Source organism: Notamacropus eugenii, chromosome 7, assembly GCF_028372415.1.
Source record: "Notamacropus eugenii isolate mMacEug1 chromosome 7, mMacEug1.pri_v2, whole genome shotgun sequence".
Taxonomy (NCBI): Eukaryota; Metazoa; Chordata; class Mammalia; order Diprotodontia; family Macropodidae; genus Notamacropus; species Notamacropus eugenii.
Window position 1 is genome coordinate 120,450,098 of NC_092878.1, and position 19,288 is coordinate 120,469,385.

Sequence of the window (19,288 nt, forward strand, 5' to 3'; positions counted from 1 at the left end):
GGGGCTCTAGGGTCCTGTTGAACATAATGGTATTAACCTAGTATACAGATGCCTACATATGGTTGAAGTAAAAATACATCAATAGCATCACTGTAATTAACATCTGTATAGTAGTTATTGGTAAGCACTTTATCATTATTGTCTCATTTGGTCCTCACAACAACTTTGGGAGGTAGTTGGTATTATGGTCCCCTTTTACAGATGTGGAAACTGAGACAAACACAGGTTAAGTGACTTGCCCAGGGTCATACAACTAGCAAGTATCTGAGGCCACATTTGGTCTTTCTAATACCAGGTCTAGCATTCTATCCACTGCCCCATATAACAGCATGAAGAGTCAGAATTAATCAGAAAGATCTGAATTCAAGCCTGCCTCTGAAGCCTACTGGCTCTAGGATCCTGGTCAGGTCAGTTACCATCTAGGTGCCCCCAGGAAGCTCCAGAAAAGTTGCCATGTGCACTGGTGGAGAACTTCCTCACTGGAAATAGATGTTAATGAAATCACAGCTCCACATTAAACCCACCACCACATACACTCTCACACAGTTGAAAAAGTAATGAGAATGATTTCGATAAAATACATGCAATAACAGAAAAAAAGTCTCATTATTTTATAATTATACTTCTCTATGTGCATGGGATTCCTTTTCTACTTTATTCTAATAAATCCCAATCTGGTTAATTTTTTTGAGGGGGGGAAGATATATCAACCTTTTGAAGTTATCTTTTCTAAAGGAGAGACACCTAAGCGGAATTGGTTTCCAATGAAGACGTTGTCTTTACATCCTGAGAGAAACTGATTTGATTTTTGTTATTTGGTACCAAAAAACAAATGTATGCATGATCACTTTTCTGTATATTTAATTTCCCTGGTGGATTTAATAAGAAGAATTAAGTTTATGTAATAAAAATGATGCATGCTGAGTAGACAAATGAAGGAAGAATAATGTGTGGCTAAAAGTTCTCTAAATGACAGCAAATAAGTAGAGCAATTCATTTTTTCAAAAACATTAATACAGTGAAAAAAGCCAACAGTTGCTCGATATGCATTTATCCATTCATTCAACAGATAAATATTCAATTGTTCTCAACCCTTTTTTAAGTATCAGGACACTTTTGATAATAAAAAGAGATTTCACAAAATCTTATGATCATGTTAGCATTAGCACCCACCATTGTAAAATCGGCATCATAACAAAACGAGGTTATGATTAAGTCCCTTTAAAATGAAATTTATTGCGTTAATCACGTATCTACACAGATTTGAAAATTTGTATGAGGGAAAGAGCTCTGGATTTGGCATCAGAGGAGCTGGGTCTGAATGCCATCTCTGCCACCTGGGTGACCCTCTGGGAAAGCCCACACGTGGGGAACCCATCGGACTACGTTAAGCATTCAGGTACTTTTTGTCTTTTGTCATTGTGTTCCCAGCATTTAACACAGTGCCTAGTACGTTGTTGTTGTTGAATCATTTCAGTCATATCTGACTTTTCCTGACCCTATTTGAGGTTTCCCTGGCAATGGAAGGAAATGGCATTTATAGCATAAATTTTCATTGTCTAATGAGATGTGTGAAAATATTTAAGGGGAAAAAAAGCAGCTTGTTGTGATTTTTAAAAAAGAGCACTAGGTTTAGTCAGGAGACCAGGATTCAGGTTCTGACATCGTTTTTGGTGGTATTATTCAGTTGGGTCTGACTCTTCATGACTCTATTTGGGTTTGGGGTTTTTTTTTAAGATACTGGAGTCGTTTGCCAATTCCTTCTCCAGCTCATTTGATGGATGAGGAAACTGAGGCAAACAGGGATAAGTGACTTGCCCAGGGTCACACAGATCTGAACTCATGAAAATGAGTCTTCCTGATTCCAAGTCCAGCACTACACCACCTTGTTACTTCATAGAAGGCATTTATAAATGCTGATTGATTGATCATAAAAAATGAAGCATTTCATTTAGATAGCTCTGTGGATTCAAGCATAGGACTAACCAGACCCCATTTTACAGATTCAATCTATATATGGGCAATTTAGCTTTATAAAGAGAAAAAAAGTCTTACTCATAGTAACCCACTGACCCATGCATGCTACATTCCTTACCAATGGGGGTCAGTAGTACAGGAAGAAAATCAGGTAAAGAGAGCAGGAATGTATCTGAACCAATTCATTCCTATAGCTTAAAACCAAACACCTCAAAGTGCTTTGCTGGAGCTGTGAGGGCTCAAATTGTTCTATTGATTCAAGTGAGTCAACAGTACATTTTCATACTGAAAGGGCAGAACATTACTGCATCCAAACTGCTGTGATATACAGGGTGTCCCAAAAGTCTTAGTGCTATTTTAAGCTTTAATCACCTAAATTACAAATTAAATTAAAGCTTTAGTAACTTAGAATGACACTAGGGGACATTCTGTATCTTAGATCTCTACCTCTCAGTCCAGTTTGAATAAGTAGATTTGGAGTTCAATAGTAAAGAAAGTGTTTTTTCTTGTACTGTTAAAAGTTTGAACAAATTTTAGATCTTAAAATAGTCATATATCTATTTTTGTTTAGATGCTTAGATTTTTTTTTAAATCTGGGGTAAATTACATTAACCCTCACATCCAAATACATAGGGAGACAACTGTTAACCTCCAATATCCAACTCCAGTACACCACCAGATGGCATCACTCTAATGAGAATGGCTTTTCAGTTGAGTTAAGAATTGCAGAAAAAGAAAAACAACCAATGCCAAGAAAAAAAAAAAGACAAATGTCTTGTAATGGAATTCTGGATTTGGAGTGTTTCTTTTCCAGCTCTGTTAATTACTCCCTGAGCAACTCTGAGCAAGTCACTAACTTCTCTGGATCTCAGTTTCCTTTTCTGTAAAATAAGTAGGCTGAATTAGATGATCTCTAAGGTCTATCTCTAAGTCTTTGGGGCAAATAAAATAGTAAATATAACATGTGCCATGATTTTGAACTCTCTGTTGATTAGGCAACTCAAACGGTTGCCTAAGATACTACCTTTAATGTACATCTATGTACTTATGTTTCATGCTATGAATTGTACTGCTTTGCATCTGTGACTTCATTCATATGGATATTCCTTCCAACCATGCAGATCACAATTCATCCATTGCCTATCCTATACAACTTTCATCCACTGTAAATTATACCTTCTTTAAAAGATATTTTAAACTTTAAAATATACTTTTACAATTTCCCAATATACTCACTAGTGTAATCCTTAATCTCTTAAATAAGGCATATAAACAAACATCTCTAGAAAACAGATAATCCAAGAAGAAGTATAGTTGGGCCTATTAGACCTTATAATTTCTCAGCTCCTGGAGAGCCGGGACTTGTTAACCCCTCAGCACCTAGGACAGCAGTTGTAAAGTAAATACTCCCTGAACGAATGTTTATCTAACCACTAATTCATATCTGTATCTATGGGAGAAGACATTTTCTAAAATTTACAAAAAAATTAAACAGCAAAAAAGTGTTTAGAGTTTTTCACTTTTGTCTCTTAAAATTTCATTCATTATAATATAACAGAAAGAACACTAACTTTGGAGTCTGAGGACCTATTGTGAGTCTGGTTCTGTTTCCTACTACCAATATGACCTTAGATATGTCAGTTCACTTCTCTGAGGCTCAATTTCTTCATTTATAAAATGAAGAGACTGGACTAAATGATCCCCAAGGTCCCTTCCAGCTTCAAATCTATTGTCCTCTGAATATAAATAATCAAAATTACCATATTTCAAGTGCCTTTCATCCAATATCAGAAAAATGCAGGAGTGACTCATTTCCTTAAATAATGATAATATCTGAACTTTATTAAACATCAGAATGAATACTTGTGTTACAAACTCTGAGGAAAAGATTGTATTATCTGAACTGTCTTACTGGGTCATGAATTATCTACACACATAGCTCACAATCTCTGGGGATTGAGAATCTCACTCTTTCTGGGTATGCGTGTATGTGCACATGTATAGACAAACATATAATGCACATAACATCAACATGGAGAACAGTATGAACCTCTACCCCAAACCTCACCTACATCGTTCTGGATAAGTCTTCGGCGTCCTGATCCATCCAGGTTGGCCATTTCAATAACAGATTGCTTGGAATCGCACCAATACAATTTGTCAGCTACATGATCAATCGTTATCCCGCTAGGCCAGACCAGATCTGTATTAGCTATAATCAGTCGATCACCGCCTTGAAGAGAAGAGCTTTCAATTCGTGGATTAATTCCCGTATCAGTCCAGAATAATTTCCTTTAATGCACAAAACAGAAAACAAAGTTTGGAAGACTATGCTCTGGTCCTGTCCCTGCCACAGTAGCCCATGCTGGGCTGCCCTCTGCTCCAAGCCCAGTGTAATAAACCTTTCCTGGTGGCCTTCCAGGCTGTCTTGGGCTGGAAATCTCTTCCACTCTGTCATTTTGTGGCTTCTGCTGCTCTGGAATTTGTTTAGAGTCATTTTTTACAGGTATTTTATGGGCTATGGTGGGGGAGCGTCTACACATCCATCTTTCTACACTGCCATCTTGGCTCCGCCCCTCAATAGACATTTTTTATCACAGTCTGAGGCTTATTGCTATTTTTGAATTAAATCATATCATTTCCTTAGAAACTCATATTCAGTACTGTTGCCTATGTATACTTAATATTCAGTTTAATCACCTTTCAATCTTTAGAACAATATACAATGAAACCTTACAATTTTATTCCTTTTTTATTGCAATTTTACCATGCAGTTAAAGTGACATTGCATCAAGTGACCTGAAGCTAATTCAGCCAATTGGCTTCTGAGATGTCACATAGCAAAATGGAGAGAGACCAGACTTCAGGGCAGGACTGAGTGATGTGGGGCTGGTCACTTATGACCTATCAGAGCTCAAAGAAAGGTACCCTTCTAAGACTATAAATTGCAAAGCATGTATTGATCTCTATTAACAAGGGCAGTTTCCTCAGTGGGAGTGCCTTATACAGATAAAAATCACAGGTCTGGTAAGAAAGAAAAAACAGAGGGTCCATAGTAAAAAATGTTAATGGCCTACCTTCACTTCACTAGGCTACTTAGACATATATTATCTGTTTACCAAGTTCCAATTAATTTATAATTCTTTTAGCTCTTCAATATGTTTTATCTCTTAATTTAAAAAAAAAATGCTCAAGTTTTCAATATTTTTGAGAGATTTTTTTTTTTCATTGTTCCTGTCAGGATGCTATATGTACTGACATTCAGGGTCCTTTGAATCCTGAATAAATATGTCATGGAGAAGAAAACATATCTAAGATGGTGTTGTCCAGGGTAGTGTGTGTGTGTGTGTGTGTGTGTGTGTGTGTGTGTGTGTGTGTGTGCCTGCGTGCGTGTCTGTGTGCCTGCGTGTGTGTCTGTGTTTTAAAACTCAAGTGACAAATTGATCACCATCTATAATTAGAATCTTTTGAGACTGAGATTTTTGGCCTTTTGGCAGTATGGTCCGGCACACATGACATTCTCAGGGATATGTACAGCCCAAGGAAACACCAACACTGACAGATGGAAAAGGCCACCATGAGAAGCCTTTAATATGATGTTGCCTTGCTACATAGAATTTCCAAGATGGGAGAGACAGGCTGGTGTTTCTCTTAGGGTTATTGGAAGCATCAGTTGTCTTCTCAACCCCCAGTTCAATTGCTGTGCCCTCTTCACTTTGGTAACAGTTCTTTAAAGAACTTAAAAGCACAAATTAATCTTCAACCTAGAAATTTTTCTGACTTTTGTTTCCTTAATTTCACATTTTCCATTGTTTTTCATCATAGATTCATAATTGTCAGCATCGGGTATATGCCGGTCTTTGATTGTTTCCTACATGTCTTTGCATTGCAAACTAGGAATGGCCTTTTATTTTAAAAATTGCATATGTTCCCAAACAGAATTCCAGAGGCATGTGGTGTGAAAATTCTCCTACTAACAAATACAATATCTCCTTGTTCTTTGAAAAAAAATTTATCATCACGTAGAATTTTTAAAGAATAACCCATAACTGTCACAGTTAATGTTGAATAATGGGTTAATGTGTCATATTAGCCAGAGGAGTCAATGTATACTAGAATAACAAGAAACATCCCTTTGGAGAGGCACCTTTGATTTTTACTATTTCAGCTTTTTTCTTGGAGTGAGTAACTTAAATCTGGTGTTTGAGTTTCCACTGAACAGTGGGCAATGGCTAACCTTTCAGTCTAACTTTGAATATTGATTTGTTCGACATTAACCATATAGAACTATAGTAGAAATGTGGTTGCCTTCCATTATTAATTCATACTTGGCCTTTGGATGAACAGCAATTCCTCTTGGCTGAGACATATCTTCATTAATGACTACTTCATTGTGTTTTCCATTCAAATCACTTCTGGCAATGTGTGATTTCCTAAAATGTATAAAATACCAAGGAACAAGGGATTAGCTCTACTTTCTAGGCAGATGTCCTTTTTTATCACCATTCAAAATAATATAGACATTCCAATTTCCTGGCGATGGTAAAATATAGTTTATTTAACATAAAAAATATTAGCTGAAAGGCCCAAACTTTAGGTGGCAGATTAAAAAATTATTTTAATGCCTCTCTCTTTATTGCTTAGATTATTGTTTAGAAATAACATTGGCTGGCATGCGTACCCAAAGGATATTAAAGTGCATCACTCATTCACCTTCTCCCTTTCTCACTTCAGAAAGTCTATCAATGCCACCTCAGGAACCAGAGAGGGAAAAACACCATCCTTCTCAATAACAGCACCTACCTCACAAGGTTGTGAGAATCAAAAACTCTACCTGGGCAGCACCTCATATTCCAACTTATTCCCATTCTCTCTACTTCCCTTACCCCTACCAAAAACCAAAACTACCTTCTAAGTTTTAGTCTTTCAACTTTGAAATGAGACATCACATAAACTACTTATTGCTGAGGTGCTAATGGTAGGAATATTGGCAATTTGAAAGGGGAGTCCTGGTTATAGTTATACCTTAAGTTAAAGGAATGAATTCCTAACACAGAAAATTTCAATCAAGATTATACAAAGGTAAACTAATAATGATAATAACAATTTCTTGTTCAGTTGTGTCCTACTTTATATGACTCCAGGGACTCTATCCATGGGGTTTTCCTAGCAAAGATACTGAAATGCCAAACAATGATCAAATGAGGCTTAGACTGGGACCCATTGTTGACCAGTCAGCAAGAGCCAGAGTGATTTGAATTTAAGGCATGGTCCTTAATAAAGAAATCTAACCCATAAATACCAAAATACCCTGTGAGGTTTCACTGATCAAAATTCATATTCCTTTGTCCATAGCACCTGCAGGTAAGGGTATGATTTCCTAGGTGGACAGAGGGAGAAGAAGGGAAGGGAGGGAGAAAGGAAAACAGGGAGTGAGGAAGGAAGGGAAGGAGGAAGGGAGGAAGAAAGGAAGGAAGGAAGAAAAGAAGGAAGGAAGGAAGGAAGGAAGGAAGGAAGGAAGGAAGGAAGGAAGGAAGGAAGGAAGGAAGGAAGGAAGGAAGGAAGGAAGGAAGGAAGGAAGAAGGGAAGGAGGGAGGGAGCGAAAGAAGGAAGGAGCTGCTTTGCCTAACTGGAACTGGACATTTGGGTCCCCAGTGGAGCAGCTACTAATACTCACAGATTGTTGATTGTCCTGTGTTCTGGAAGAAAACCATGCTATTAAGAAAGTGAAGTCATGACTTACAAATGAATTGGATTTAAGTGACAAAGTGCCTTGCAAAGTCACCAGCTTCACTCTCTCCTCTAGAGCCATCTGGGTCCAGTGGCAAGATATATCATATTTTACCACATAATTATTGCAGATTTCATGCCAAATTTTTTTTGCAAAAAAGTGAAGTGCAACCATTATGTGAAGCTTTTTAAAATTGTGCCATATTACTTAAAAATCATTTATTACTAAACTGTCTTTGGTGCAAGATTAAGATGCACAGAATCTTCATGATTATGCATTAAAACTGAATACTGACAATACACATGCACTAAGAATTCTAGGCTCATCCATATGCCACTGCTGAAAACATTGCTGTTCTGTTTACCTTTTAAGCAGTGTAATGAAAAGAATTATACCATGCAATGATTATACAATGAAAGGTTATAAATCAATTTTGGGACTGAAAAAACATGCAACAATTATGCGATGGTGACAATTATTCAGTGAAATACAGTAGATCAGGAAGACTAGAGGTGGCCATGCAGTGAGAGACTGGCCTTTGGAAGCTAAGGTCTTTCTCAGGTCTCATTTTAATTGAGATAATTTAAATAACAACTGTTTCTGTTTTGCCCAGAAACTCTGAGGATCTTCCCCTCCTAGACTCGGTGAAAGAGATCATTCTTTGCCTCATTTTTTTTTTTTTACCTAGCCTTAATCACTGAATGGGTATTGCTTCAGTCAAACTGAGATCTGGGAAAGATCAGTTTACAAAAGCCCAGGTCTCCCACTGATTCTGGAGCCATTTCCAGTGGTCCTGATCTCTATCTTGTCACTGGACCCAAATGGCTGTAAAGGAGAGAGTGAGGCTGGTGTCCTTGCACAGCCCTGCCTCACTTAAATCCAATTTACTTGCAAGTGATGACATCACCTTCCCAATGTCATGGTCTTCTTCCAGAACAAAGGACAAAAACAAGGGGGGAGGGGTCATTCAATTTCCTTCGCCAGTGTGTCTATCATTTTATCGATGAGAAGCCGAGGCAAACAGAGTTTAAATGACTTCTTCAAGGTCACATAGCTAGTAAGTGTCTAAGGTCACATTTGAACTCAGGTCTTCCTGACTCGAGTCCTGGTGCTCTATCCATTGCACCACCCAGGTGACCCAGGAATAATAACAGATAACATTTACAGCCTATTTACCACACACCAGGCACTGTGTACCTTACTAAGTACTAAGTACTTAACAATTATTATAAATTACAATAAAATTATAATTATTACAAATAGTGCAATTATTATCTCATCTGATCCTCACAACAAGCCTTTGAGGAAGGTGCTATCATTATTACCATTTCACAGATGAGAAAACTGGGATTAACAGAAGTTAAATGACTTGCACACATGTGTCACAGAGGTCTCATTCCCTACCAAGTTCTGCAAAAATTTTGGGGGGAAGGAGGAGGCTTCTTTGTAGTTCAGTCAAGCCTAGTTGGTGGCCCACAATGCAATGGGGGGAAAGCATTTGACTCTAGAGTCAAAGGACTCAAGTTCACAACCTTGTATGATTGTGTGCAAGTCATGTAATTTCTCTGGGTCTCAGTTTCCTCATCTGTAAAATGCAGGGCTTAGACCAAGCAGTTTCTAGAGCCCCTCTCTAGCTCCAGCTCTATGACCTTAAGCTTTGATCTTTGAATCTTCTGATTCAAAGAGTAGAGCCCAAGAAGTTATTTCTGACCAAGTGTATGTTTAGAGAGTAGTAGGGGGTGACCAAGAAAAAAATAAATTCTGGGAATATGATGGGTCTGTTAAAGGACTTGTACACTGAGGAAATGTAAGAAGATGAGCTTTTAAAAAAACTGCATTGTGACTTTAATGCCCAGCTTTAAAAGAGAATTTCACATTATAAATGAATTGGTAATAAGAAGAATGATGGTGGATGATTTTTTTTCTTTTTAACTCAATGTGTCACACTCTATGGTTACGTTCTCACAAGTAGCTGCCACTGAACTGCATTTTTAGGCAACAGAGAAAGACTCCTGGGGCAAATTTTGACCCAGTTCCTGAGAAAATGGAGGTTGAGTTGTTTTGACTGATTTCAAGGTATCTTCTCTAAATTCTTGTTACCGTTCGTATGAGTTATTATATGCAAGTTATTTGAAAGGAAAATGAGCTCCTGAAAATTCAGTAATTTCAGGGTAGGGTTGCTAGAATTTATGTTTCTAGTTCCTTCTCTCCCCCATGTTCTCTCTAAGACAAAGCTATTCTCAGACTCTGGTAGCTGATCTGTGGAAATCAAAGAGATGAGACCTTCTGAGTTCATAGGAATTCAAGCATAACTTCTCATAGGGGGTAATAGCCTAACTTTGATCATCTTTTATAGAAATTGATGCAGTCCAATGGGGAATTTTGGAAGGAAACTCACCCTGCTTTCAGGACAAAAGATTTCCATCCAGAACCCCAGGAGAGCAGTTTTGCTGAAGGGGGCCTCCTTGCCTTCAAAGGGTAAGTAAGCAGTTTTCACACATGGTTACCCCCATTCATCCTGATTGGTGACATTCTTTCTTCCCAGGTGTCTGACATTTGGGAATCAAGATTTCCAATCACCTTAATGATATTTGCACCAGGAATAGGATTCTCACTTGGTTCCCTTTCTCTAGTTAGACATTCCATTGAATTTTTATTCTTTCCTACACCAATACAAAGTATGTTAATTGGCTAAGTCTTTCCATGTGATCAGATATCATGTGAATAATATTTAAATTCTGTTTTCAACTAACATCAGTGTTTAAAACCATAAACACCTCATTTCCAGGCAAATTAAAGGCTTGGTTTGAGCAGCTGGGATGCCAGCTATAAGAGTCTTAAGAATGACTTATCATTACTGCATGTAATGAACCAGGGAATTGGGACCCTAATCCTCAGGGCACCACCCTGAAAGCCTATCCCCCAAAGGCACTGCTTCCGGAGTTGGCACTGTAATGCAATTAATCAAAGGCAGTTAAAATTAGAGGTGCCACAAGAGGGTGGGGAAACATGAGAAGACTCAGCAACTTTAAGCTGGGTTGAGAACAGTTAATATCTACTATACAAGGCAAGTTTTCCTGGTCTGAGCACATTGGGGTTAAATGTGTATTACAGATGCACAGAAGGCATCATCATGTTTTTTAGATAAATACCTTTAAAAGGTATTTATCTGGCATTAACAGACCTCTGGTCTTATTTCATACGTCATTATGGACTCCGTTGGTCCAATGCATTACAGTAATTTGTTCTTGGGATAAAAGTCTCCCAATATGAAGCATTTAGAGTAAAGTATGGTGAAATCCTCTTTACATTTTGTACATCTTCTTATACAAATTGTATGTATGTGTGTACATACACATACATATGTGTGATTGTGTGTGAGAACCTCACTAGCAACTATCAATATCAGTGAAATCACAGGTCCAGTCAAATGTGTGTCTACACATATAAGGTGTGTGCATGCATGCATGTGTGTATGTGTACACACATGTATACATGTATGTATACATGTGTGTACATGTATATGCCCATGCATAAATACATATGCATTTATGAACCCATACATTGTGTACATGTGTATGTATGTGTGTGTAGCCATCCGTTGCCAAAGAAGACCACGGCATCAGAGAAATAATGACCTGACTTACACTTGACTTTGTTTTGAGGGAAGGAGTGCTGTGCAGGTCACCAGCCTCACTTCTCCTCCAGAGCCATCTGAATTCAATGACCAGATATTCTTCAGGGTGACTGGAGATGACCCAGGATGAGGAAATTGAGGTTAAGTGAATTGTCCAAGGTCACACAGCTTGTGAGTGTCAAGTGTCTGAGGTGAGATTTGAACTCAGGTCCTCCTGACTCCTGCACTTGTGCTCTATCCACTGCACCACCTGGCTGCCCCTATGTGTATGTATATATAGCAGATCAGAAGACAATCCTTTCTGGGGGAGAGAGAAAAACAGAGAGACATAAACTGAGAGAGACAGAGGATAGACAGAAACAAAGATGCAGGTGGGGAGACAGCACACGGAGACAGAGTCCATCTCTGACACATACAGGATATGTAACCCTAGGCAAGTCGTTGGTAGTGGGATAATTAAATTCTCCTCAGAATTCCCACACTCCCTTCCTTCCCACTGGGGTGGAGATAGGGAGAACATGTCTGGATAAGCCTTAAAAAGCATTGCTTTGTGCAACCCTGGAGACCAACACAGATGTCCTGGAGTCACAGAGCCCCAAACCCAAAGCCCCGGTGTTCACTGCCATGGTCACAATCGCTAAAGCTCGGTAATTCTGCTTTTGCAAAGAGGATGTGATGTTACCAACTAGAATCATAGACTCTTAAATGCTGAAAGGGATTGAAAGGTTATTGGCAGAGCGAGGCCTGGGACACAGGCCTCTTGGCTCCCATCCCCATTCCCACAGTGTAGGGCTCTTTCCCCTACACTACCTAAAGTGGAAGTCAAGAAGAATAAATCTAGTCATCCCTCTTCTACCTGAAAATCATTTAAATCAATTCAAGGTAACTGGGTGGCATGGTGGATAAAGCGCAGACCTTAGAGTGAGGAAGCCTGAATCCAAATCCTGCTCCAGTTTCTTCCTAGCCAGTGTAACCCCTCAGAAGGTTTCCTCTTCTATAAAATGGACATGATAATAACACCTACCTCACAGCATTTTTGCGAAGATCGAACGTTAGGTGCTATGTTAATGTTGGCTACTATTATTCATAGTGACCCCTATTTGAGCTTTGTGGTTTGTAGTCAGTATGTAAAAATATCACCCAATATCCCAAATAGGGTGATATTCTACATTCAGCTCTCCGCTTGACACATCTGCTGCCTCTGCAAGAGCTAGAAAGAGACTTCTGACAAGAGTTTAGGGATGCATTCTTGTGTTCCCTTAATAACTTAATGAAAGGATTTGTTCTGTAAAACTTGGACTCAGTCAAAGGGCAGCACCCAAGGACCTAGAAGGCTACCTGTGGCTTCCCCACTCCTGCCCTAAGAAGCCCCATTCCTGTCTTAGGGCATTTAGCCCAAACCATACCTGAACAAGCCACTCAAACTTTGACTAAAGTGACATCAAGTGAAGGAAAAGCCACTACCTCCTTGCCCTCTCCCTACTGTGAGACATTTGATTCCATTTGGGAATAATTCTGTTAAGAAATTTTTCCCAAACATCACGCCTAAATTTCCCCCTTAGTCACTTGCACCTGTTATCCCTAGTTCCATCCTCTGAGGCCAAGTAGAATAAGTCTAATTCCTTTCCCTTTGAACAATTCTCGAACAAGATCCTTGAATATAACCATCACATCATCCACCATTCCCACCCCCAACCTGCAACATCAAGTCATCTTCTCCATTTCCTTCAGATGATTCTCAAAGGGCATGAGCTCAATTCTCTTTACCCTACTGGATGCTCCTTTCTAGACTGTCTCCATTTTATGTGTTCTTCCTAAAATATGGTGGCCCCCCTAAAGTGAACACTGATAAAATATGATTCATATGTGAGATGATCTGGGCAGGACTATCAGCTTCCTAATCATGGACATCTGTTCCTCTTAATGCAGTTTAATACCACATCAGCTTTTTGTACACCATCAGCTCATCATGAGTTTGCAGGTCATTAAAGTCTTTTTTCATATGAAACACCAAGCATACCTCCCTTATCTCATATTTGGGAAATTAGTTTTTTGAACCCATGTATAACACTTTACTTTTATGCCTATTCAAATTTAACTTATTATTAGATTTAGCTAAGCATTCTAGGTTGCTAAGATCTTTTTGGATCCTGACTCCGCCATCTTATGTGATGGCAGAGCTCTACTTTCCCAACTGTTTGTCAAATCTGATAAGTATGCCATCCACAGTTATTGATAAAAATATTAAACAGCACAGAGAGAGGCACAGATCCCCAGGGCTCTCCATTGTACACCTCCTGCAAAAATGGCATTGAATCATTAATTGGTTGCATTCTTTGAATCCATTAAATCAGTTCTAAATTCACCTAACCAACTGTCATCTAGCTCATCTCTCTCCTTTCCACAAGAATACTATTAGTTTAATAAATGCTTTCCAAAAATATAGGTAAATTGGGGCTGTATAAACCAAAGACATCATAAAAATGGGAAAAGGTGCCACACATACAAAAATATTTATAGCAGCTCTTTTTGTGCTGGCCAAGAACTGGAAATCAAGGGAATGTCCATCAATTGGAGAATGGATGAACAAGTTGTGGTGTATGAATGTAATGCAATACTATTGTGCTGTAAGAAATGATGAGCAGGCAGATTTCAGAAAAACCTGAAAAGACATGAACTGATGATGAGTGAAATGAGTAGACCCAGGAGAACATTATACACAGTAACAGCCACAGTGTATGAGGACTGCTTCTGATAAACTTGGCAGCTAGGTGGTGCAGTGGATAGAGCACCAGTGCAGGAGTCAGGAGGACCTGAGTTCAAATCTCACCTCAGACACTTGACACTCACAAGCTGTGTGACCTTGGACAATTCACTTAACCTCAATTTCCTCATCCTGGGTCATCTCCAGTCATCCTGGATGAATATCTGCTCACTGGATTCAGATGGCTCTGGAGGAGAAGTGAGGCTGGTGACCTGCACAGCCCTCCCTCACTCAAAACAAAGTCAAGTGCAAGTCATGTCATTATTTCTCTGATGGCCTGGTCTTCTTTGGCAATGAAGGACGAACACATTTAGCCCTTAACAGCAATGCAAAGACCTAAAACATTCCCAAAAGACTAGAGGCAAAATGCCATCCACGTCCAGAGAAAGAACTATGGAATCAGAATGCAGAATGAAGCAGACTATTTTCCCTTGTATTATGTTTTGGTTTAGTTTGGTTTTTCTATAGTTTCTCCCACTCATTTTAATTCTTCTATGCAACATGACTAATGTGAAAATGTGTTTAACAAGAATATATGCGTAGAACCCATATAAGACTGCATGATGGCTCAGGGAAGGTGCAGGGAGGGAGGAGGAGAAAGTTTAAAACTTATGGAAGAGATTGTTGAAAACTGAAAACAAATAAATCAATTAAATGAAAAAATATAAGTAAATTCTATCTACACCATTCCTCAGATCTAGTAGTCTATCAAACAGGAAATTAATTTTAATTTGGCATGAACAGTTCTTGATAAAGCCAACCTAGCTTTTTGTGACCATTGTTCCCTTTTCTACATGTTCACAAACTATTTTTTTAATAACATGGTCTAGAAGGATATTCTAATTTTGAATCTCACTTTTTCTATCTCTTGCCCTCACAACTCTTACAGTACTTACTGACTCTACCATTCATCAGTGAAAAGTTGTGGCATCTTATATTGTCATTCAAGTCAAAAAATATGTATTAAGGGCTTACAATGTGCCAGGCACTGTGCCAAATTTAACCATTTGTACGTTTATGCTTTGTCTCCCCAATCAGACTATAAACTCTTTGAGGACATGAGCCTAAGTTATACTTTTCTTGTGCCCCTCCTAGTGCTTAACAAAGTGCTTTCCATAGATCTGAATAAATATATGTTGATTGGATTTGATTTACTCTAAGACAAGCTTGGATTTTCCTTGATTACAGCAGAATTACCCATAGATTACCTGGCTGCTCTGGGTGCCCCAAGAATCACTGTCTCATCTATCTCTGTTTCTTCTTTTCCCCACACTCAGAAGACAGAATAATTATTGTGCCCCTCCATGAAAGGTAAAGAGGAAAATTGCCAATTTCAGTCTATCACATCATTTCCTAATCTGTGTTCTACTTACTAAGTGGGGGGGGGGGGGGGGGGAAGCATACCCTTGGTCTGTCCAATAGAATTTACGATGGATCCAATCCACAGCAAGACTTTCCGGTGTGTCTATAGCTTCCTGAATGAGTATTTCACGCTCTGAGCCATCCATATTAGCTCTCTCTATCCACTTCAGTGCTGTGTGTGCAAAGTAAATCTATAAAAGAAAAAACAGGATTCTCTGTCTGATAACTTAGTTTAAAAAGAAAAAAGATGCAAGGAGAATAGCCAACTCTTTAGTTCATTTAATTTTTTTTTAATTTCATGCCTGTCTGCACTTGCTGTTCATGGTATGCTAATCTCATCCATTAGTTAAGAATTCAGCCTTTGTACTTCAATCCATATTATTTCTACAACCTGCACATCTTAAGCAATTAATGAGAGAGCCCATGCCCCTGACTCCCAAGTGCTAAACTGAGAGTCCAAAAAGTAGGCTGCTAGTTCCAGCTCTGCATTTGGTTCATTTGGTGACCTTGGGTAAATCACCTAATTCCTCTGACCTCAGAGGTGTGCTAGAGCCAGTTTGAGTCCTGGCTAAAGAGAGCTGATTGTTATATTTTCAATATGAGAATCTATATGTCAGAAGTCAGCAAATGCTGCAAATCAGGACTTAATTGTGCTGATTGTTTAGATTTAAGAAAGTGACAGAGAAATTGTTCATGCAAACTAAACTTAAAAGTGTATCATGGTTACTTTTTTCCCCCCAGAGGGCTTGTTGTTAAACATATACCAGCACAGCATTTTCTGTACTTCATTTTCCTTTTCCATAAAAAAAGGACTGAACAAGATCCTTAAAGATCTAATCCTACAATTTTCTTCTCACTCAATCCAACATGTCCTCCACAAGATTCTCTGAGGGGAAAAGATACTATTTCAGTTGCAACAAACTGATGATAAGGTATGCATAAATCAGGGCCATAACTAGTGCATGGTGACTGGGTCTTTGCCCCAGGTATTGGATTTGGAGAGCGTGGAAAGGATTTCAGTCCTTAAGCAGCCAGAAACATCAGAACTTAGCACCTAGTTAATAGGAAAAACTCATTAAAATAGGAAACTAGTAGATCATGAATTGAGCAAGCTCCTTCCATTGTCATGACCAGCATCCCAAGTTTCTTCACTCATACACCCCTTCCATTGTTCCAGATGTGTCTTGTGATGCTTACCCCAGGTACACACACACACACACACACACACACACACACACACACACACACATCCTAGTGATAGCTCTACAAAGAACTGCTGAGTTATTCAACAAGAGCTGATCTCACCACTTTTTTTCCTGTGCAAAATACATATTTGATTACTTCATTATCACTATGGTCACCCTACAAATTACAAGACACCGCTGTTCCAGAGGACACACTGAATGTCAAATATTTAATACCTTAAAACTGAGGTGAAATTCTGAAAAGATTATATAAGCCTTAAAAGTCATTTGGAATCTCCTTGCTTACCTAGTGGTGAAAATATTAGCTATATGTAAGGAAATATAGCAAAGTGTTGGTCCGAATGAAACGGTGTTTCCGAAGAATATGGTGTGTCAGTTTACTTTCCCTGAAGTGAAGACGTCCAACAGTTATGGAGGACACAGAGTCTGCTAACACACTCTCTAGACACATTCTCTGGGTACAATAACAATTTGATCCTGGTCTTATTTAAATGGTTAAGTCTGAGTATAAAATTATTTATGAAAAGAAAAAAGAAAGAGAAAGATAGCTGGTAATGCTTTATCATAGAAGCACAATTTATAATATTCCTTATATATGGCTCCTAATCCCAAATAAATTGAACCAGCACCAATTTGCCTCACTCATCCACTAATAGATTGCCTGGAATCAAAAGAACTAGTCTGTTTTGTCTTCTAACGCTAATTAGAAAGGTCAGGATGCATACCAATTAAATTAGAGATTGATTCCCTCTTGTGAATTCTATTTCATTCAACAAATATTTATTAAGTTCCCCCCTATACTTCAAACACTGTGACTGAGTGATATAAAAAAGAGAGAGATATAATTTAGGCTCTGTCTTCAAAGAGTTTACAATCCAGCACTCCATGTCTTAACTTACAAACAAATCACTATTTGTGATAAGTGCATAAGAACTTGGAGCAAATGAGTAGCTACCATGCAGATATATTACCCAAGGAAAAGTTAATGAGATAGAAAATCTCAACTGTCCCTTATGAAATTTTCCAAATGCAAGGTAATATTACTATACCAGAAAATATTTCCATTCTTTGATACCTCAAAAACTGGTGATTCCATATAGACTCTACCTCCAAGGCTGCCATTACCAATTGTCAGAATATGACAAGATATAATAATCCATTCCTAGGATTTTGTAACTTTCAAAAATTGCACTACCCTCTCTTCTTATAACTGAATGTACTTTGATGGCTACATTCAGAATTTATAGGAGGGTGTTCAGAGAATCATAACCCCAGAACTGGAAAGGATTTAGGAGCCCATCATCTCATTTTACAGATGAAAAAACTGAGACTTGGGGAAAAGGAGATTAAGAGACGTGCCCAAGATCATGAGTAGTAGGAAGGATTTGAAGTCAGGTCCTTTTTTTTCACTGAACCACATTGCCTGAAAGCATTTTCCAAGCAGTCGTGTAACATATTTAATATACTAAGATATATTTGGCCAGATATTTTTGGATTAAACCTACAATTGAGAATAGATCCCTGTGAGTTACACAAAGTATTTATGTTACAAAATTGGGTAAGTTCTACTATAAGCCAGACTTAGAGAGTTCACATACAATGAGCCATGATAGTTACGTTTACAGATTGTCATGCTTAAAAGGAAAATGGCAATTGAATCCCTTTCCCTCCCATTTAATGATTGATTCATTTTTTGGCCCCTTTGACTTAGGCCTCTTTCCTATCACCATTCCTATTGCCCTAGCTTCTTCCACTATTGTCAAATCAATCATAATAAGGAAAGATGACATCTAAATCTAATTTTAGGACTTACAAAGCCCTCTGCATCTATGGTCTATTTTTTGCTGAGTATCTATTATGTATGAGTCCCTCTCATACTAACCTCATTTCCCAAAGGAGAAACTAGTTTCAAGATCCCTTGAAATGTTGCCCATTACAAGATCTGATTTGTACTAAAGAAGAGGATTTGAGAGGGAAGGGGGGGGGGGACTATATTTGTGATTTAATTAGTGTAAGGATCTGTGGGTGAGGAAATCTCCTTTGCCAATGATATTAGCACCTGCTCTGACACTTATCATCTTAGAGAGTTGCTTGGGGGCACTGAAAAGTTAAGTACCTTGGCCCAAGCTAGCCAGCCAGTGTGTGTGTGTGAGGCAGGATGTGAGTACTATATTTCTGACTCTAAGGTTAACTCTAGCTATATTGCTTCTCTTTAGAAGGATCAACCCCTGAAAATTCATCTGGAGATAATAAAATACCTAAGGTGTGACTGCCCATTCCGAGCATCAGTGCCCAATCAGACATTTCACCAATCTCTCAGTCTCTTCTCCTTCCCTCTTAGCCTAAAACACAACCAAGGTCACCTGATAGGATTAGGAGCAGAAGACAAGGCCTGAAGAAAAAAAAAAAACACCACTGTCCTCACTTCACTTCCAAATCCTCTCATTTTTAAAGCCTTACCTTATTTTCAACCGGATCATGATCTAAGGCTAAGACCACTCCCATCTGCCGGCTGAGCAGGCTTTCATACTTTGTCCCATCAAAGTGGATGCGGCGAATATCATGCATGTTGGCAAACAGTAAAAAGGGCTGGGGTCCTGTTGACCAAATTT

The 19,288-nt window shown here is 38.6% G+C and overlaps 1 protein-coding gene across 1 annotated transcript in view; it reads right to left on the reverse strand.

Moving 5' to 3' along the window:
* The window catches only part of EGF (epidermal growth factor), a 143,017-nt gene that overhangs the window by 51,903 nt on the left and 71,826 nt on the right, over positions 1-19,288 (reverse strand). Inside the window, exons 11-14 of the mRNA XM_072623378.1 lie at positions 19,137-19,273; positions 15,514-15,662; positions 6,306-6,410; positions 4,046-4,269 (exon numbers count right to left, since the gene is read on the reverse strand). Of these exons, the coding sequence (XP_072479479.1) occupies positions 4,046-4,269; positions 6,306-6,410; positions 15,514-15,662; positions 19,137-19,273 (615 nt within the window). The remainder of the gene's footprint in view (positions 1-4,045; positions 4,270-6,305; positions 6,411-15,513; positions 15,663-19,136; positions 19,274-19,288) is intronic.